The 22,658-nt window shown below is 44.2% G+C and overlaps 1 protein-coding gene across 1 annotated transcript in view; it reads right to left on the bottom strand.

Moving 5' to 3' along the window:
* Window positions 1-22,658, bottom strand: part of LOC122927630 (aromatase-like) — a 118,549-nt gene that overhangs the window by 14,168 nt on the left and 81,723 nt on the right. Inside the window, exons 5-8 of the mRNA XM_044279639.1 lie at window positions 17,586-17,700; window positions 17,360-17,474; window positions 16,363-16,525; window positions 13,525-13,766 (exon numbers count right to left, since the gene is read on the bottom strand). Coding sequence (XP_044135574.1) covers window positions 13,525-13,766; window positions 16,363-16,525; window positions 17,360-17,474; window positions 17,586-17,700 — 635 coding nt within the window. The remainder of the gene's footprint in view (window positions 1-13,524; window positions 13,767-16,362; window positions 16,526-17,359; window positions 17,475-17,585; window positions 17,701-22,658) is intronic.

Raw genomic sequence — 22,658 nt, 5'->3', positions numbered from 1 at the left:
GCTAGTGTGAAAGTACCCTAAAGTGTAGTAAATAACTTTTATCATTTTATTTTTGGGGGGAAAGATAAAAAAAATGGCAATTTTAACATTATTTTATGGAATTTATTTACGGCATTCACTGTGTGGTAAAAATTACATAACTATGACACATATATATACATATATATATATATATATATATATATATATATATTCAAGGAAAAATCAACGCAGCACTCTTCTTTATTCACACATGTGACACAAAAATAGGCAACGTTTCAATCCCCTTCCGGAATCCTTCTCAAGCCAAGTGACAGACCAACAACATGCTGGCATCTAAATACATATCCAACTTTTCAATACATGTGTACAACATCAATTAATCGTCCTGCAGGATGATGAATATGTCCCCCAAAAATTTTTGGGTGCTGCATTTGATTTAAACGGGAATTATACTTAATGCCGCATGCTGGTATTGACGGTAATTTACACCGACTCCCAAGCATGCGTTTGTTTGTGGGGAAGTGTTGTGGATGAGTGACTGCACGGGAAGTAGTGGTGCACTGTGGTGTAGTGTAATATAACGACATACTTGATAAAAATATGAGAATAGAAGATGATTCCCAAAAAATGTTTTCTCTGTGGGAAGATTGGATATTCTTAGGCGCCAAATAGGCGTCACATGACCACTTGGCACTAGATCCCTGTGCAGACCAGTCCGCAACTCAAGAGATAGCACTGACATGATCATCTATATAAAAAAAATATATATACTTTTTTTTATGCACCCTGCAGATGGGTGGTGTTCACACTATGCGTTTAAAAAAAAACAACTGCAAGCTGGATGAAATGCATTCAAGTGCAGCACGCGTCTCTATCCTGATGAATTGATGAATTTAATATAGCCAAGTGGTTTTATTGGGATTTTAAAATGCACTTGCACTTTTTTATAATATGAGATTGTTCTTGTATACTTTGATTGGAAGCTGCACTTTATTGGCACAAACACTTTATATACAAAGACGCATGAGAATATATATCAAGATCACAATACAAGAAGATCCGTTGAAAAATTGGAATGGAGCGAATTTTTTTTACTTTGATTTTGTATCAGCGGTCCCTATTTGTAATCATTTGATTAATTGGTGTTGTACACATGTATTGAAAAGTTGGATATGTATTTAGATGCCAGCATGTTGTTGGTCTGTGCACTTGGCTTGAGAAGGATTCCGGAAGGGGATTGAAACGTTGCCTATTTTTGTGTCACATGTGTGAATAAAGACACTGCGGTTTTTTTTACAAAAAGAGTGCTGCGTTGATTTTTCCTTGAATATACAAGCCTGTGGTCAAAGGCGAGACGCTTGCACCTGATAACCTCTAAAGTGAGTGCTGCCAAATTTTTTATATAACATATATATATATATATATATATATTCACTATTTTTCCTTTTATCCTGCAGGCTGTCAGCTCTGCAACTGCTCCTCTTCCTCCAGACTGAAGGGGCGGGGGGATGCTTTAGCTGCTCATATCTCTGGTGTGGTAGCAGCTAGAGATATTTGTATTGTTTTAAAGCTTGCCTTCCAAGCTTTTAAAAACTATCAGAATAACAGCATTATCATCACTACATGGGAAGATCTCACTGTTTGAAATCAGGATGCAGTGAATGCAGCTGAAAGTGAAAGTAAAAGCAGGTTTTACCGTTCAATTATTCTAACAGTGATATCTCCTGTTTATGTATATTTTACACACAAAGTTCACTATACTATTACAAAACAAAATAATGTGGGGAAAAATGTGTGTGTAGGTAGTCTGCTATATTATTATTAAAATTAATAACTTTTGTATCGTTCATTTTTTTTTGCTTATTTTTTAATGTAATTTTTACTTTTTTTATTATTATAATTTTTTTATGAAAAAAATAAATTCCTGCCACAGTCAAGGCAAAAGGGGATTTATTTACAGACAGCACGATCACAGTTCACTTTACAGACAGCAGGAGTCAATCTAACATATCTGAAACTTCCCCTGGCTGGTTTAGGTTTATATTAATTTTTTTCACACGGGATTGTTGTCACACTTCTCACACTGATCAGCTGCTCAGAGACAACCTTGGCTGGTCTCTGGGATGTTCACTGTGACCACAGCTGTATAATGACAATGTTGTCACAATGATCTGTAGCACCCTGGGGCGCCAGCAGATTGTAATGTAAGCAACGTATAAAGTCATGCAGTGGTAGGCAAGTGGTTAAAGAATGTGCAGATTGTGTGGTACCACTCCACATGGAAAAAAAGCCATGGTGATAAATGCCCAGGTTGTTAATGCCTAGGTAATTGGGTGCTAATCAAGCCAGAGGGGGAATGATTTGTTACCTCTTAAAGGGAATGGATTATATGTGTCTGCTGCAGCTTGAAGATACTGTGTACTTATTATCCTACTGCCTCTAACAAGTCCTGTACCCTTGTTGATAGACTGTAACCACTAAGGCTTCGTTCACACCAGCCGTTATAGGAGCAGGAGAACGGAAAGGACGGATTCATCACATAACTGAGGCGAGCGGAGCCTACGGACCCCATAGACTATAATGGGGTCCGTTAGGTTTACGCTCAGAAGATGATTTTGGAGCGGAGACAAAAGTCCTACATGCAGTACTTTCGTCTCCGCTCCAAAATCATCTTCTGAGCGTAAACCTAAAAGTTTTCAATTTTTTGGCTGTCTGAGCATGCGCAGACCGCAATGCCGGATCCATTTTGCCAGAACACTCTGGGCATTAATGCATTTCAATGGGAGAAAATGCCGGATCTGGCATTCCGGCAAGTGTTCTGGAATTTTGGACGGAGATAAAACCGCGCATGCTGCGGTATTATCTCCGTCCTGAAAAGGCAAAAAGACTTAACTGAAGACATCTTAAAGCATCCTGAACGGATTGCTCTCCATTCAGAATGCATTAGGATAAAACTGATCAGTTATTTTCCGGTATTGAGCCCCAAGGACGGAACACAATGTCGAAAAAAGAATAACGCTAGTGTGAAAGTACCCTAAGTGAGAAGTAAGGTTGTTGGATTATAGTTATCAATGCAATTGTGCCAGTTTTCAGGCTAATTACCATACACTGAGCCCTTTTTTTATGATGAATTGTAATTTATTGTCACATGCAGTGCAACCCGTGCCACTGTTCCACTTGAAAAGTGATGGTGAATTATGACAGGGAAACCTTTCACAGCTCAGATACTGCATCATATTCATCAACACAGTATGTATTTAAATGACATGTCTGGCATGCTACTTGTCGGTACACTGGTGTTAATAAAAACACGCCTGAAGTCAGATTGCTTTTCTCTATAGTTCAGTTAATATATTGAAAGGGGAAGGATGACACACATCACCTCTTATCTCAAACCTATTTAATCAGTACAAACTCAGAAGAAAGGGGGGAAAATAATATCCAATAAAATTATACAGTGTGGGGGGGTGGAGCTTGCTGCCGTTGCAAATGGCTGCCTGAGTGCTGAGCTCCGCTTACACAGCAGTGACTATCAAGCATTTGGACCCGACCAACAGCTGTCCTGCCTCTGCCACTATGTCCTACTCACAGGTGAAGACCAGAGGCAAGTGCTCACTGAAGGCGCAGGGCAAGCTTAGCTTTTATTTTGAGAAGGAACCGGCTGATGGCGCCGGCGGCGTGCACTCCTTACCATCGTGCTGAGTGGACGGCTCTCCCATCACTGACATTCCAGATGACAGCGCAGATGCACAGGAGAGCCCCTAGCCTGGAGGTGCGGACCTACAGAGAGGTGAAAACCGACCAAAGGGTTTTCATGCTATAATCAGGGGTGGGCCCTGAATTTATTTTGGGCTATATATAGGTTCCCTACAGAGAGGTGAGACAACTCCTTCCACCTCCCCACAACAGAGTAGCCTTGAAGGAAACATAGGCCCAGACCGCCATGTGCGCACTCGTGTGCTACCCGCCATGCCTCCTACAACAGGGCAGACCCTGCGTCAATCACAGCAAGTAGACCTCTGTACATCAAAAAGAGCGCTCCCCTCTAACGATTCTGAGGCCTTACCACAGGGGGTTAACCTCCAAGATTTCCCCACATCTGACATGCCGGCTTCTGGATCCCTCTTAAAGGAGATGCTACTGGAGCTCAGCACCTCACTACAAAGTAACATCGCTACACTTGGCCACACTTGATCAGCGCAGATATTTTGTACGGTCCGATAAATCTTGTACCCAGTTTCCAAGATGGCACTCTCAATTTAATGTTCTTAGTGGACAACCACACCAGATCACCCACACACAGGTCCGGACCAGTCACACGTCTCCTGTCAGCCATTCGCTTATATCTCTCACCCATCGTCTCCAAATTTACTTGTATCCTCCGCCAGATAGAGGATGAGGTAGAAGAAAACCTTTCCTCCTCTGGCATCCCAGAGGAACTAGTCCCAGAAAAGGTACCAAACTGAGGATGAAAACCATATGCGCCATAAAATGGCGACTTACCCGTGAATTCCTGTCTACGGTTATTCAAAGCAAACTCTGCTAAGGGCAGGAATGAGGGCCAGTCCTCCTGATTTTCCGCCACAAAGCACCTCTAGTAGGTCTCCAGGTTCTGATTAGTACGCCTTGTCTGTCCATTCGACTGCGGATGGAAAGTTGAAGAGAGCGAAAGTTGAATGCCAAGCCGAGAGCAGAACGGCCTCCAGAACCTGGAGACAAACTGTGTGCCCCTATCAGAAACCACATCCGAAGGAATACCATGCAATCTCATGATATTGTCAACAAAAATTTGCGCAAGAGTCTTGGCATTAAGCAGACTAGTTAACGATATAAAATGAGTCATCTTGCTAAAACGATCAGCAACCACCAAAATTACTGTTTTCCCCGAGGAATTTGGCAGATCCATAATAAAGTCCATGGCCAAGTGCGTCCAAGGATGAGATGGAATAGATAAAGGAAGGAGTGAACCAGCTGGTCGAGTATGAGCAACCTTAGATCGTGCACAGGTCTCACAAGCTGCCACGTAATCCTCAATGCTCCTACGTAACCCGGGCCACCAGAACCTCTGGGACACAAGGTCACAGGTGGACTTACCACCAGGATGTCCGGCAAGGACAGTATCGTGATGTTCCCTGAAAACCTTGTATCGCAGTTCTTCTAGAACAAATAACCTCCTGGGCTCCCAACACCTCCATCTCCAATTCGGGATACAGAGCGGAAACCACAACCCCGTCAGCCAAAATCGGAGCTGGATCCTCTGAATCACCTCCCCCAGGAAAACTGCGAGACAACGCTTCTGCCTTGATATTTTTGACCCCCGGAAGAAAATTGACAACAAAATTGAACCTGGTTAAAAACAGTGACCATCTGTCCTGTCTAGGGTTCAGACGCTTGTCAGATTGCAGGTAAGCCAAATTCTTATGATCCGTATAAACAGTAACGGGGTGAGAAACCCCCTCTAACCAGTGACGCCATTCCTCAAAGGCCAATTTTATAGCCAGCAACTCTCTATCTCCCACATCATAGTTCCTCTCGGCGACCGAAAGCTTCTTGGAAAAGAAAGCACACGGGACCCATTTGCCAGGAGAAGAACCCTGCGACAGCACCGCTCCCACCCCCACTTCTGATGCATCCACATCCACCACGAATGGTTGAGACACATCGGGCTGCACCAGAATGGGAGCAGACGTAAAACACTCCTTAATAAATGAAAAGGCCTGCAATGCCTCCTCCGACCAAACAGAGACGTCAGTGCCCTTCTTTGTCATATCAGTCAGAGGTTTAACAATGGTGAAATAGTTTAGAATACATTTTCTATAGTAGTTAGTAAACCCCAAAAATCGCATCAAAGCTTTCTGATTCTCTGGTCGGTCCCTTTCCAGAACCGCCCGGACTTTTTCGGGGTCCATTAGAAAACCAGAGTCGGAAAGCAGATATCCCAAAAACGGAAGCTCCTGCACAGAAAACACACATTTTTCCAATTTGGCATATAACTTATTCTCCTGAAGGATCGTCAAAACCTGTCTCACATGATCCTGATGGGTCTTCAGATCAGAAGAGTAAATTAAAATGTCATCCAAGTAAACCACCACAAACCTCCCCACCAAGTGATGAAAAATGTCATTGACGAATCGCTGAAATACCGCTGGCGCGTTCGTCAACCCAAAAGACATAACCAGATTCTCAAAATGACCCTCGTGCGTATTGAAGGCTGTCTTCCACTCATCCCCTTCCTTGATTCTGATCAGATTGTAGGCCCCTTTCAAATCCAACTTGGAGACCACCCTGGCACTAACAATCTGATCAAAAAGGTCGGAGATTAAAGGAAGGGGATACGGATCCCGGACCGTAATACAATTCAATTCCCGAAAATCCAAACACATTCTTGACAAAGAAACATTGGATCTGCCACCCTGCAAACATTGGATCTGCCAGCAACGCCACCACCTGGGTCACCAAGCATCTCCACAATGTCCCACGGAAGCGTTCAGCTCTCCCTCTCCCAAACACTGGAGCGGAAGTGGAAGTACCCCCCTACCCACCCCTGCAATCCCTGGCCCTAAATGCCAGCATTTCAAAATTACTGTCCTTTGAAATGCTGTCATTTCGTCTGGTGGAGACGGAGAGTTTTAAAAGCCTTATGGCGGTGGCTGTCCCACAGTACGTCGTGCCCAGCCGCCACTACTTTTCCAGGCATGCCATCCCTTCCCTGCACAACCAAGTGGGGGACAAAATCAGGTGTGCACTGCTCAATGCCATCTGTGGCTAGGTCCACCTAACTACGGATACGTGGACCAGTAAGCACGGTCAGGGATGTTATATCTCCATAACAGCACACTGGGTAAATGCAGTGGCGGCTGGGCCTGAGGCGGATAGTAGTTTGGCGCATGTCCTTCCACCACCGAGGATTGCAGGGCACTTCAGTTTGCCTCCTGTTGCTTCCTACTCCGCTCCCTCATCCTCTACTGGATCCTCATCCGGTCAACGTAACACCTTCACCACCAACTTTAGCAGAGCCAGGGGTAAACGACAGCAGGCAGTTTTAAAACTTATCTGTTTGGGGGACAAACCCCACACCATGCAGGAGCTGTGGACGGGCCTTGAACAACAGACCGATGAGTGGTTGGTGCCAGTGGGCCTCAAGCCCTGCCTGGTGGTGTGCGATAATGGGCAAAATCTCGTAGCCGCTCTGAAACTAGCCAGTTTGACGCACATCCCTTGCCTGGCTCATGTGCAGAATTTGGTGGTGCAGAGGTTCCTTAAAAATTACACTGATATGTCAGAGCTGCTGCAGAAAATGCGGGCCGTCTGTGTGCGCTTTCGGCTATCTCACCCTGCTGCTACACTCTGTAGCGTAACTTTGGCCTTCCTGCTCACCACCTCATATGCGACGTGCCCACAAGGTGGAACTCCACCTTGCACATGCTGGCCAGACTGTGTGAGCAGCAGCAGACGATAGTGGAGTTTCAGCTGCAGCACGCACGGGTGAGTCGCTCTGCAGAACAGCACTGCTTCACCACCAATGACTGGGCCTCCATGCGAGACCTGTGCGAGACCTGTGTTCCTTGTTGCGCTATTTTGAGTACTTCACCAACATGGCCAGTGCCGATAACGCCGCTCTCAGCGTTACTATCCTACTTCTATGCCTCCTTGAAAAAACGCTGCTGGCAATAATGGAAGAGGATGTGGCACAGGAGGAGGAGGAAAAGGGGTCATTTCATAAGGTTTCCGGCCAGTCCTTCACAAGTGGCTCCAAGGGTGGGTTCCTGCACCCACAAACGCCAGGTACACAATTGTCCAGCCAGGGCACAGTTCTGGAGGATATGGAGGAAGAGAAACCGTGTTCACAGCAGGGTGGCACCCAAACCAGCTCATGGCCATCACTGGTGCGTGGCTGGGGGGATACAGAGGACACAGATGATACACCTCCCACAGAGGACAGCTTTTCGTTGCCTCTGGGCACCCTGGCACACATGAGCAATTACATGCTGCAGTGTCTCCGCAACGACCGCTGAGTTGCCCACATTCTTACTTGTGCTGATTACTGGGTGGCCACGCTGCTGGATCCCGATTACAAGGACAACGTACCGTCCTTAATTCTGTCACTGGAGCGTGATCGTAAGATGCGCGAGTACAAGAGCACGCTGGTAGATGCACTGCTGGTGGCCTTCCAACCTGACAGCGGGGGCACAGTGGAAGCACAAGGCGATGGCAGAGGAGGAGGAAGAGGTCACCAATGCAGCTGGGGCACCACCAGCTTCTCAGATGGCAGGGTTAGCATGGCTGAAATGTGGAAAAGCTTTGTCAGCATGCCACAACAACCAGCACCACCAGCTGATATGGAACGTCTTAGCAGGAGGCAGCATTTTAGCAATATGGTGGAGCAGTATGTGTGCACACGCCTACACGTACTGAATGACGAGTCTGCCCGCTTCAACTTCTGGGTCTCCAAATTGGGCACATGGCCTGAGCTTGCCCTTTATGCTTTGGAGGTGCTGGCCTGCCCTGCAGCCAGTGTATTGACTGAACGTGTGTTTAGCATGGCAGGGGGCGTTATTCTAGACAAGCGCAGCCGCGTGTCTACAGTCAATGTGGACAAGCTCACTTTCATTAAAATGAGCCAGGCATGGATCCCACAGGACTTGTCCGTACCTTGTGCAGAATAGACATGTATACTGGCCTTAACCAGCCATTGTTATACTACAGTGCAATTGCTCATTGTTGTATTTTGGATATTTCACACTCTTTTGGAGTGTACCCTAATAAAAAACAAAAAAACTAAATTAAAACCAAAAACCAGTGTTAATTACCTCGTCCTCCGCCACTGCTTTCATCCTACACCGCTACGTCCACCGCCTCCTCAAACTACTACTCCATATGGACCTCCACCTCATAAATCAAGTTTATATTTTTTTTTATTTGTACGTATTTTATATTTATTTCACTAATTCGTCTGTTACATTTTCTGGTGAAATTCACAAATTTTGGGCTGTGATATACCACTGCTATACCTAGTAGACAGGTAACATTTCACTAATTTGTCTGTTACATATTCGGGTGAAATTCACCACATTTTGGGTGTGATATACCCCGGCTGTACCTAGTAGACAGGTAAAAACATTTCACTAATTTGTCTGTTACATTTTCTGTTGAAATTCACCAATTTTTGGCTGTGATATACCACTGCTATACCTTGTAGACAGGTAAAAAAAAGTCATTAATTTGTCTGTTACATATTCAGGTGAAATTCACCACTTTTTGGGTGTGATATACCCCGGCTGTACCTAGTAGACAGGTAAAAACATTTCACTAATTTGTCTGTTACATTTTCTGGTGAAATTCACAAACATTTGGCTGTGATATACAGCTGTGGCTGTGATATACAGCAGAAAAGAACATCGAAAGTTGATAGAGCAGATATCCAATTGGATCGTGAACATCGCTGGGACGTGCGACATGGTGGGGCAGTATGTGAGCACACGCCTACACAAATTGACTGATGGGTCTGCCCCCTGCAACTTCTGAGTTTCCAAATTGGGCACATGGCCTGAGCTTGCTCTTGACGCCGTGGAGGTGCTGGCCTGCCCTGCAGCCAGTGTATTGTCTGAACGTGTGTTTAGCACGACTGGAGGGGGTTATCACAGGTTATATTTCCCAATGTTTTGGGGTGTACCCACCGCTGCTTCCACCTACACCGCCACATCCACTGCCTTCTCAACCTCCTACTCCATATGGATGTTGTCCTCCTAGATCAAGATTATAATTTTTTATTTTTACGTATTTCATGTTATTTAAAGTCATTTCCCTATCCACATTTGTTTTCAGAGCACTTGCCATGCTCTTAACCACATTTTGATGCCATTTGCAGACCTCTAGCCCTTTACATGACATTTTTAGAGCCATTTTAGGGCTTAAAATTTCGGGTCCCCATTGACTTCAATGGGATTCGGGGTCAAGTTCGGGTCCCGAACTCAAACTTTTTTGTGAAGTTTGGCCGAACCAGTCGAACCTGAACATCCAGGTGTCCTTTCAACTCTACTCAGGACCCCTTTTTTTATGATCAGTGGGTGTTCCAGCAGTGAGACCTCAGCAATCTGATATTTATCACCTATCCTGTAGATAGACAATAGGTCATTATGGTAGGACAACCCTTTTAATTATAATGTAGATTATATACAATATGAGGAGGTTAAGATTTGGTCAATTGTATGCCAGGCATTTATGCTTAAAGGGGTTAAAGGGTTTGTCTCACTTCAGTAAATGGCATTTATCATGCAGTTAATACAAGTGTAACACCCCAGAGTTGTGTTACTACACGCCTCTACCCCGCTACTATCTTTTAAGAACCGTTATATTGTCATCTGATGTAATTTATATTATGTTTTCACAAATGTGCATGTAAAACCATGTTAAACACAATTGTTCTTGTAATTTTCCAGGTTCACCAGCAGGTGGCAGCAACACTTTGGCAAGGTACAAGTCCCAATTGTAGGCTATCTAGGCTGGAATGGATTATTCCAGCTTAGCTCCCCCTCTGTGAGGGAAGTGGGCTGTCGCCACATCCTGCAGCATGGGTGGAGAAGGAAGTTAGTGTTAGTTTAGCAAACCCCCTGCTAGCGGAAGGCTGTGTGATAGCGTTCAGGAGAACCCCTGCATAGGGAAGAAAGCAAGAATCTTGTCTCGGCCGAGACTTGATCATATACCCAGTCTGAGCACCTGCAGCCTCAGCTGGATGAAGAAAATTGCAGACAACCTCCAGAGTTCCAGGAAGAAAGCATCCCCTGAGAATCTATCTGTGAGTCAAGTCCAGAGACCTAGGAGAAGCCATTCCTCCTCAGCTAGTCTGTCCCCACAAAGCAGAAGGTATGGAAAAGTGCAGAAGATTAATTACTGTCACAATTACAGAGCTACCAAGCAGACGACTTATCCTGCAAGCTCCAAATTTAAAGCAGATGTATTTATACCTGACAATACTTGCCAAAACCTGCTGGGACCAGAGACCAAAGCTATATACTGCTTGGATACAAGTTATCTTCAGTAAAGAAACTTTTGAACTTCATCTAAAGGTCTGGATATAATCTCTGCTGCAAAATCCCTCTATTACTCCTACTATCACTACACTCAAATTTATTGCAAGTGAGCCAGGAGTCCAGCCATACCCAGGTAGGAGACACCGTTGACACCATTCCCACTACTCTACAGAGACATTATAGGCCATTACACCACTCTGCCATTCCTAATCTGGAACGTGCATTATAACACATTGGGAGGGCCCTGGGATAGTACCCTGCTCAAGCTGCAATTGGTGTCACGAACAAATACAGACTATTATCCACCTGACCCGGCCACTGCATTAAAGTGGGGTCAGTGTACCCATATCCTGGCCATTGCACAATGCACTTACTAATGTATTGTGATTGTCCATATTGCCTCCTTTCCATCACATTATACACAGCACGTATCTGTCACGCTGGACAGAATAGAAGATACACAGAAGACCACCAAACATGTGTCTAGGCAAGAAGCTGGAGATAAAGGTCACCTCCTGACAAATCTCTACCAGATCTCCCTAGACTTCTATGCCCACGTTCAGACCCTAAAGATGGGAATAAATGTGTCCCCGTGCCTAGGCTGAAGATTCCCTAAAATCCCTAAGATGGTGAAAGAGGAAAAGAGGTAGCCTGCTCCCTCATGACCTGGAGGGTTCAGGAGTCTCTCTAACAGCCTAGACAGAAAACCACAAGAAAAACAAAACCAACGTATCTTGTTACTGAGCAGGAACAGCAAATCCTTCCTTCCTCTGAGCAAGACAGAAGCTATAACCTGCACAGGACACTGGGAGTGGGCGTAATTTAACCACCTCAGCGCCCCTAGCTGAAACACCCTTAATGACCAGGCCACTTTTTACACTTCTGCACTACACTATTTTCACCGTTTATTGCTCGGTCATGCAACTTACCACCCAAATTAATTTTACCTCCTTTTCTTCTCACTAATAGACCTTTCATTTGGTGGTATTTCATTGCTGCTGACATTTTTACTTTTTTTGTTATTAATTGAAATGTAACAATTTTTTTGCAAAAAAATTACATTTTTCACTTTCAGTTGTAAAATTTTGCAAAAAAAACCGACATCCATATATAAATTTTTCGCTAAATTTTTTGTTCTACATGTCTTTGATAAAAAAAAAAATGTTTGGATAAAAAAAAATGGTTTGGGTAAAAGTTATAGCGTTTAAAAACTATGGTACAAAAATGTGAATTTCCACTTTTTGAAGCAGCTCTGACTTTCTGAGCACCTGTCATGTTTCCTGAGGTTCTACATTGCCCAGACAGTAGAAAAACCCCACAAATGACCCCATTTCGGAAAGTAGACACCCTAAGGTATTCACTGATGAGCATAGTGAGTTCATAGAACTTTTTATTTTTTGTCACAAGTTAGCGGAAAACTATTATTATTATTTTTTTTCTTACAAACTCTCATATTCCACTAACTTGTGACAAAAAATAAAAACTTCCATGAACTCACTATGCCCATCATGAAATACCTTGGGGTGTCTTCTTTCCAAAATGGGGTCACTTGTGGGGTAGTTATACTGCCCTGGCATTTTAGGGGCCCAAATGCGTGAGAAGTAGTTTGAAATCAAAATCTGTAAAAAATGGCCTGTGAAATCCGAAAGGTGCTCTTTGAAATGTGGGCCCCTTTGCCCACCTAGGCTGCAAAAAAGTGTCACACATGTGGTATTGCCGTACACAGGAGAAGTTGGGGAATGTGTTTTGGGGTGTATTCTTACATATACCCATGTTGGGTGAGAGAAATATCTTGGTCAAATGCCAACTTTGTATAATAAAATGGTAAAAGTTGTCTTTTGCCAAGATATTTTTCTCACCCAGCATGGGTATATGTAAAATGACACCCCAAAACACATTCCCCAACCTCTCCTGAGTACGGAAATACCACATGTGTGACACTTTTTTGCAGCCTAGGTGGTCAAATGGGCCCACATTCCAAAGAGCACCTTTCTGATTTAACAGGCCATTTTTTACAGATTTTGATTTCAAACTACTTCTCATGCATCTGGGCCCCTAAAATGCCAGGGCAGTATAACGACCCCACAAGTGACCCCATTTTGAAAAAAAGACACCCCAAGGTATTTCATGATGGGCATAGTGAGTTCATGGAAGTTTTTATTTTTTGTCACAAGTTAGTGGAATATGAGAGTTTGTAAGAAAAAAAAAAATCATCATATTCCGCTAACTTGTGACAAAAAATAAAAAATTCTAGGAACTTGCCATGCCCCTCACGGAATACCTTTGGGTGTCTTCTTTCCAAAATGGGGTCACTTGTGGGGTAGTAATACTGCCCTGGCATTTTAGGGGCCCAGATGCGTGAGAAGAAGTCTTATACAATTTTTTTTTTCAGCCCTATTGAAGTGAAGTGAATGGCACAGACATGGAAAAAAAATAAGTTAGTGTGCAGGAACCCATAATCAGTTACACTGGTGGGCCCTAAGTACCACAGTCCGACACTGTATGTACATACCGTTTTCTCAAAATTCTCAAGGCTGAATTCATTTGGCTTTGGAAAAAATTCAACTTTATGCATACGTCCAAGATTTAAGATGATGTTGGTGCCTTTTTTAACATAATACCCATCTATGATATCATCTTCCAGAGCTTTGCGCATGACCAGGTCTACCACGGGCTGGTACCTCATGCTCTCACAGATGAAATTCTCAACAACGTTAAGATTTTGCAAGTCGCTACTCTGTACTTCTCGATCACCTACAATTATAAGGAAGATATTTAGAAATAACTTACTATGTTCTTTCCAGTCTTTGTGTAATAGTTTTTTTCCAGAAACCATGTTAAATCTGTAAAGATGTCCATTGGGTTCACTTTAGAACTCTTGAATGTAGCCAAAGTTTGCCTAACTTTGTACTTACCTGCAAGTTTTAAATATAACCAGACCCCTTCACAGACATTATTTTTGTGAGAATGTAAAGCTCCATTTGCTAGGGTCCACAACATCTCAAAATATATGATCAGTGATCATATATTTGAGCAAAGTTTGAGCGAGCGAAATATTCCAAAATTTGATTGACAATAAATTTACTTTGTTACGAAGTACTTTGTCACGAATCACATTCCATTGTATGTAGCAGGAGTAATGATGGTGAATGGTGATCACGCTACCCCCTCTGTCATTGAACCCTTCAGATGCCATGTTCAAGGCTGACCGTGGCATTCGAGAGTCACATTGACGCCTTTCAGCGGTTCATCAGGGGTTTAAAAAAAGTACATACTCACCTCATCCATTTGAATGCGGAGAGGCCATGGCGGCCATCTTAATTGAATTAAATGCACCAAATTTAATGCGCGCTTACGTGACGACTTCACAGGTCAGCACACGCGAGATTTGGCGCATTTTTTCACTCAAGATGGCCACAATGGCCTCGCCCTGATTAAATGGATGAGGTGAGTATGGATTTCTTTTACCACCATTTCAGGAAAAAAATTATTAAATTATTACAAAGTGTGAGGAAGTTCACCTTCGTTTTCATCAAATTTTTCCTGAAATTCCGATTGAAGTCCACTTCGTTAACTTTGATTCGCTCAATGGTATGGGAGTCATTTATTATGCAGAAATACTCCTATATTAGGCATATTTCTGGTGCATATTGCAGCACAATCTGTGACTTTTCCCCTCTCACTCTAGGTCTAAAAAGATGGGCATGGTGTGGGCAGGAAAGTGGACGGGCCGGGAGGCCTGTCACATTCATAATTTTTTATGCCTGTTTTAGGTGTAGAAAAAGGTCTAAATGTAAGCGAGCAAGGAAGCTGGCTTACATTTATACTGGCGCTTCAGTGGATCCATCGCCAGCTATAGGGGTTATTAAGACTGGCATCTAAAAATGACCCCCTATATATGATAACTGCTATTTAGTAAGATTTTTTTTTTTACATAGCTCTATCTATAGAAGCTTAATGTTAACTTTTTATAGTTAAGATACTGTATATCTGTTATGATCTATGGCTGTGGATCCACTTGCGAACCACTCAGGAGTGGTAAGCTGCTGACCCGTAGGGATCAAGGACACCTGAATGAGTACCAGAGGTATCAGGCTAATTCGTAGTCAAGAACAGGCTGAGGTCAAAGTCCAGGAAGGCAACTGTTAGTATACTGACAGGTAGGTGGAATATAGCTCAGGTAAAGCAGACTAGCAGAACCTAGCAGGACCTGTACTGATCAGGCAAAGAGTGAAAGAGACAAACAGGTATTTATAGGGGGCTGATTAATTAGTCAGTCAGCAACTGGACAGCAACACACAGAGCAAGGAGAGAAAGGGTGTAACCCCTGCAGTGCTGAACCTGAGATGAGCTATACGGAACTAAGCTCCTGCTCATATATAGACACCAGACAGACACATAGTGAGTGGCGGACACAGGCTGGCAACGTAACACTATCTTACTTATCTTGAGCTTTACAATGTCATTTAAAATGCCTTTGTTTTACCAACTAATCATGCCACAAGCTGTGCACAAGACTAAGGGCAGCCTTTTGACACTGTATCGCTGTGGAGCTAGAATCATCCATTGCCCATTGTATAAAACATTAGACAAATGTAATGTGACATTTTGACCATCTCTAGGCAGTTTATAGACATCAGGCAGGACAAGGTCACAGACACATACAGGCAAATTATACATGTGTATATTATACTGTAGATCGGGGTTTACAATGATTTTGTCCAAGGGCCACACCGTCAAGTGTATAATTTCCTAATACATTTTCTATAAAATGTATATGAATATTCATGCATATGACTAAACATTGAATCTAAACCATGATATACCTGTGCCCCACACTGTCTTACAGATGTGGGAGACTTGAACTAGTTTTTTACCTGAAACTTATTTTATTATTTGGTGTACTGTTGATCATTAGTGGCCCATTGCTGAGATTTATGACACTATTGTAAGATCAGTGGGTTTTTTACTGCTGTGAGCCCCACCAATCTCTAGAATGGACTGGGAGACGCTTTGTCTCCTTTTGACTGCTCAGTTTTCTGCAGTGGTCAGATAGATAGTCCATTATAGTCAATGGCTGCCCATGTGACCACCCAGAGGAGACAGCGTTGCTTTCCTTTCACTACTGCCAGGTTACAACATAGTAGCTATCAACTGGATTTACAGCAATCGATGATCATTACTTGGACACTAGCAGATTATCCTATTAATATGCCACCCATTTATTGAACCCTTTTATTTATAAGAGTTATCACAGCACAACAAAGGTAAAAAGAAATTGTGGGTAAATAACTAGATGTCTATGCTGAAACCCCCCAGAAATGTTAGTGTTAACCCCATTGATATTTACCAACTACAGTTTCGATCTCATTCATTATCATCTCTTCAGCTTTTGGATGTTGAGCGATCAGGATTAGCATAAAATACAGGGAGATAGACGTGGTGTCAGGAGCAGCAATCAGCATCTCCAAAATGCTCTGATTCACATTTTCTGCAGTAAGATCTCCATGGTTCTTAAAGGGGAGAAAATATTAAATGGAATAATTATTATTTTTTAGACCATTGCAGATTTTTTTTATTTTTATAAATGGTTCCATTTATCCCTATTTACTTTAACGGAGCTGTGCAGCAGTTTCCTACACAATGAGTGGCCAGGATTGTGACTGTACAGCGAAAGCTTGGAAGGGAAAGCAGAGACCTTCATTCTCAGGATCAGGTGTCCCAGAGGTTGGACCTCTACCAATTATAATGTAATGGCATGTTCTAGCAAAAAAGCCATAACTTTATATGTTTAGGACAATTCCCCCAAGAAGTTGTTCTAAAATCTAGGTGGATTTTGGAAAACTTTATTGTGCTATCTATCTGGAAATAAAATACAGATGATGACGATAGAAGCCAATAATGGCTCAGCTCAGTGGATGTAGTGTTATGGGCTATGCCATAATTGGCTGTCATGGGCATGTGACATCTCAATGGACATGAAACTATTTTTTAAAGGGTCAACAGCAAATAGTATAGCAGGGGCTGTTCAACCCCTTTAACTTCTCATGGATCTTATTGGATCTCATGTGGATGCATCACACAGATCTGGATGCAATGTTTTTTTCCTGCTTCTAGAGGAATATATTTTGCATTATGGAGGAAACATACAGCAAAGCTGTAATGCAGTGCGAGTCTTTGCTGTGAACTTGAAGTGCACTCCGTGCATATGGAATTGCTGTGTACATGAGATTTTTAGATTAGATCAGATGCTTTTTAGCATTCAGTTCTTGTAAGAAGGCACCATCTGCTATTCTCCACACACTTTCTTATGCATATATTTATTTGGATCAACTCTTACTACACACCTGTGCAAAAATAAGGTCTGTTGCAAAATCGATATTCTCATCCAGCTTGTCTGAAGTGGAAAGCTCTCGTCGCTTTTGCTCAATGAGAATTTCAACAGCCTCTTTCAAATCATTGCTGAAGTACAAAGAGAGGATGGTTACTTCCAGAATCAGCAAAATCATTTTTGGATTTATAAACAATTACATTCACAGTAGGGAGAGTGTTGTTTAGACGGTGGAAACTCACGCTGATTTTTCATACTTCTTGTAGAGCCAGGAGATTTTAAAGAATATGTCTGGTTTCAGCAGAAGAGCCTCCCATGCGTCAAAGTATTTCTGAATCTTTACAACAATGTCATTCTCTGGAACAACAATGATAAAATGATGAGAACATGACACCTTACATTGCCAAGATCTCCATAAAATCAAGAGCAATTCATGAATTAAAAGAAAATATGTCACCAAAATACTGGGGCCGATTTACTAATCCTATCTACTATTTAGACAATGTAAACTTTGAGTAGACCGCTTAAAAATGTGCCATAATCCCCAAAAAATCCATATGTTATTTTATCCCTCAGGGCCTCACCGCCAATCACCACAGGTGGCGTGGCCCTGGTTCTAGTTGCCGGCGACGGTGAGGGGGCAGTAGGAGATGAGCGCTTCCATTGTGGAAGCGCTCATCTCCATATTCATTTGTATTGCCGCCCTCAGGACAGCGATACAAATGACTGTGCTGCGGCGGGGCAGGGGAGGGAGAGGCGTCTCCCTTCCCTATTCTTCTGATAGGCCGCAAAGCCTAATGCCTGTGGCCTACTGGAGGCCGGCTCAAGCGGTGTGATGACGTAATTATCATCGCGCCGCCTGAGCCGGGCAGCACACAGCAGGGACACAGGCCGGAAGAGGCCTGCATCACTTCACTGCTGATGAAGGTAAGTATTTGTTTTTTTTGGGGGGGAGCTGGCACTATGGGGGCATTTGGCATTTCTTACAGCCCCATTTTTTTGGGGGTGGCGCTCTGTGGGCATTTATTTCTTGCCCATTTTGGGGGGGCACTAAGCGGGCATTTCTTACTGGCACATTATGCGGGCACCATGGGGGAGAGGAGCACTATGGGGGCATCTGGGGGCTCTAAAGTGCCTTTTTTTATTGACACATTATGGGGGGCACTATAGGGGAGAGCGGCACTATGGGGCATCTGGTGGCACTATAGGGGCATTATTTGGGGGCACTATGGGGAAGTGGGGGCTCTAAAGTGGCTTTTTTTCTTATTGGCACATTATTGGGGCATTATGGCATCTGGTGGCACTAAGGGGGCATTTTTTACTGGCACATTATGTGAGGCACTATAGGGGAGAGTGGCACTATGGGGCATTATTTGGGGCACTAGGGGGGAGTGGAGCACTATTGAGGCATCTGGTGGCACTAAGAAGGGGCATTTTTTACTGGCACATTATGGGGGAGAGGGTCACTTTAGGGGCATCTGCTGAACGAGTGCAGATCGGAGGAGGCCTCAGTTAAAGTAATCAAGTTCGCTGATGACACCACACTTGTGGGCCTGATTAGCGACAGCGATGAGCAGGCCTACCGTAAGGAAATTGACAGGATCAGCAACTGGTGCGGCGCGCACAACCTGGTCCTAAACGCCACAAAGACGGTCGAGCTGGTCGTCGACTTCATGAAGGGAAGGGTAGTCCCCCCCCCTACCCATATAGACGGATCTGAAGTCGCAAGGGTACCCAGTGCCCGCCTCCTAGGCATGACAATCTCTGAAGACCTATCCTGGCGTCCCAACATCTCGTCCATCATAAAGAAGGCTCACCAGCTGCTCTATTTCCTTCGACAACTGAGGAAGTTCGGCATGGCTCAGGACCTACTGAAGTCCTTCTACTCATGTACCATCGAGTCGGTATTGTGCTCGTCCCTTCTGGTGTGGTATGCCGGCTCATCAGGCAGTGACAAGCGCAAACTACAAAGGGTCATCAGCTCGGCGGAGAGAACTACTCGACTGCCACTACCGCCCCTTGACTCTATCTTCTCCAACAGACTGCGCTCCAGGGCTCTGAAAATATTCAATGACCACTCCCAAATGGGCCATCATCTCTTCAGACGTCTAAAGTCCGGCCGCAGGTATCAGGCCATCCCTGCAAGGACATCGGGGAGGCTGAACACTTTCTTCCTAACGGCCGTCAGACTGCTGAACTCATCACGCCCCATCTCCCGCCCATAATCCCCCCCTCGCCCCTAATGTGCCCATTGCTTAACCCCCCCCTTCCACCCCCTAGTTACTATGCCTGTACCTGTGCCTAACCCAATTCCGAGCACGATCGACTGTGTCGTGTTTGGCGACTAAAGCGATTCTGATTCTGATTCTGGGGGCATTAAGAAGGAGCATTTTTTTACTGGCATATTATGGGGGACACTATGGGGAAGGGAGAGAGGAGCACTATGAGCGCATTTACTGGGGCACTATATGGGGGTATTTTATACTGGCATACATTATGGGGACATTAGCTCAACTGCGGGCCCTAAGCAGTTTTTATTTATGTACTGTTACATTATAAGGAGAATTATTACTACTAGGGGGTATTATGGGGAGCTTTACTACTACTGGGGGGGCTATGAGGAATATGATCACTAGTATGAGCACTATAGGAGCATTATTACTACTAAGTGTGCTCTGGCAGATAATTATTTCTATTGGTGGGATTTGAGGGAGGACTGTTACTTTGGGGAGGCACCCTGGCTGGCACAGTATCAGCTTAGCACAATTATTTTTGGGGGACATTATCTTTATACTATTAGTGTCTGGACATAGTTATTTTTTAGAGCACTGTGTGCCAATAATTGTTGAAGGGGGCACTATCTGTGTAGTAGTAGTATTTCTAGGGGGACTATTTCTGCAGTATAGTATTGGGGGTGGCAGGAAAGGGTGTTCAGAAGATGTGAAGATGATGGAAATGTGGGAAACTAATGTCTGTTTGTCAATCTCTGCAGAGATGGGAGATGGCTGAAAAATCATCATGGCGGTCTGGTCTGAATGGAGAAGATGAGGAAAGAGAACATCTACAACAAAGGTGACATCACTGGATGTAAGAGGTATGAGGTGCTATGTAGGAGAGGAGATGCTCCGGCTCCTCCCCATCCCCCTGCCATTTGCAGAAGGAGGATTCAGGGCTGGGTGAGGATGGCCAAAGGGGGCAGCAGGCCACGGGCGGGTGGCAGGTGGTGGGGGGGAACCACAGGCCTTGAGCAGGATCTGGAGAGGGAGGAGAGCGGAGGAGCTTCCTGGCTGTAGCCTGCTGTTGTTTATTGTATAATGTGAAGCAGGCAGTGCAGCCAGGACAGGCCCTCCCCTCTCCGTATGATGTGTAGATACAGGCCTCAACAATAGAATTTCAGCTGTACAGTGTTTGTTGGGAGTGGCCTATTATATGCAGAAGGAGCTTTAAATAATGGACGGGGCTAAAAAAAATTCCACTCCTATGGAGCTTTTAGAAATGGGCCGGTAAAAGAATCAGCGCAACATGCTACGCGCCCCGCATTTTTAAATATTAAGGGGGCTTTGAAAAATGGGCGGGCAAAAGAATTGGCACAGCGCACTACACGTGCCACATTTTTTGCCTTTCGGACCCCCCCTAGCCAAAATTCCTGGGGGCTCCCCTGAATGCCAAAGTAGTCTCAAAAGTTTCTTGTCATCCTAAAAAGGTATCAACTACTGAGGACTCTGAATTTTTATCTTTTCTCCAAGGGTAACATAACTACATGCAGATCACTGTGAGATGAAGCAAAGTAGAAAAAGATACAAGGGATAAAATAAAGACAACGGTAATAATAAACATTTCTGGCTGGTGGAGTTGGCTCTATTTCAAGTTATGCTGTAGGGCCTCATGAAATTAGATGCTGCTACAACATATTAAAGGAAATCTGTCACCTTCTACAAGTCCTATAATAGAGATTATCCCATGTAGACATTTAGGCATATCCACCTCTGGGATATGCAGCTATGTCAAGAACAGGGCCTCATTACACACTGCTATGAGAGAGGCTTTCTCCATTCTGTGGAACTTTTGAAAATAGGTTTGACCCACAACTATTGAACATTAGAGATGTCGCGAACATAAAATTTTCTGTTCGCGAACGGCAAACGCAAATTTCCGCAAATGTTTGCGAACGGGCGAACCGCCATAGACTTCAATAGGCAGGCAAATTTTAAAACCCACAGGGACTCTTTTTAGCCACAATAGTGATGGAAAAGTTGTTTCAAGGGGACTAACACCTGGACTGTGGCATGCCGGAGGGGGATCCATGGCAAAACTCCCATGGAAAATTACGTAGTTGACGCAGAGTAGGGTTTTAATCCATAAAGGGCATACATCACCTAACATTCCTAAATTGGAATAACGTGCTTTAAAACATCAGGTATGATGTTGTATCGATCAGGTAGTGTAAGGGTTACGCCTGCTTCACAGCGACAGACCAAACTATGACAGACCAAACTCCCCATTTATCGCACCGCAAACAGTCCATTTGCACAGCCGCAAACTCCCCATTTGCTCAAGGTTGGATACCAAGCTAGCCATGTCCCGTTCCTTGTCCTCACTGACGTCATTGAAGGTCTCTTCCTCCACCCAGCCACGTACAACACCAAGAGTCCCCGAAAGGTGACAACAAGCCCCCTGGGACGCCTGCTGTGGTTGGTCTTCCACCTCCTCAAAGCCACCTTCCTCCTCTGACTCCTCTTCTTCAGACTCCTCTCTCTGTGTTGCCGCAGGTCCAGCAATCGACGACGACAAGGCTGCTTCTGGTGGTGATGGTGACCACAACTCATCCTCTTCACTCTCATCTACGGCCTGATCCAGCACTCTTCGCAGGGCGCGCTCCAGAAAAAATGCTTATGGGATGAGGTCGATGATGTTGCCTTGGGTTTGACTGACCAGGTTTGTCACCTCCGCAAAAGGACGCATGAGCCTACAGCCATTGTGCATGAGCGTTCAGTAGCGCGACCAAAAAATACCCAGCTCCGCAGAGGCTGTCCTCTTTTTTTAAAATTAAAAAAATCTGTTCTTACCAGTTTAATCTCTGTTTTGTCCCCTATCAGGGGCCGGTGTAATGGAATAGATTTTAGGAATCGGGAGATGGAAAAAGATGGTTGGTCGGTCCTCTTACTTCCAATTTGGGGCACTGCGCGTGCACCGTGCAATATACTGTGCCACCCTATATGAGTGGTGTGTTAAGTAGTACTATTCCTATCAGTTTAATCCCTTTTACGTCCCCTATCAGGGGCCGGTGTATGAAATAGATTTTCGGAACCGGGAGA

Source organism: Bufo gargarizans, chromosome 2, assembly GCF_014858855.1.
Source record: "Bufo gargarizans isolate SCDJY-AF-19 chromosome 2, ASM1485885v1, whole genome shotgun sequence".
NCBI classification, from domain to species: Eukaryota; Metazoa; Chordata; class Amphibia; order Anura; family Bufonidae; genus Bufo; species Bufo gargarizans.
Note: the sequence above shows the minus strand (reverse complement) of the source record. Positions and strands in the feature narration are given on the sequence as shown.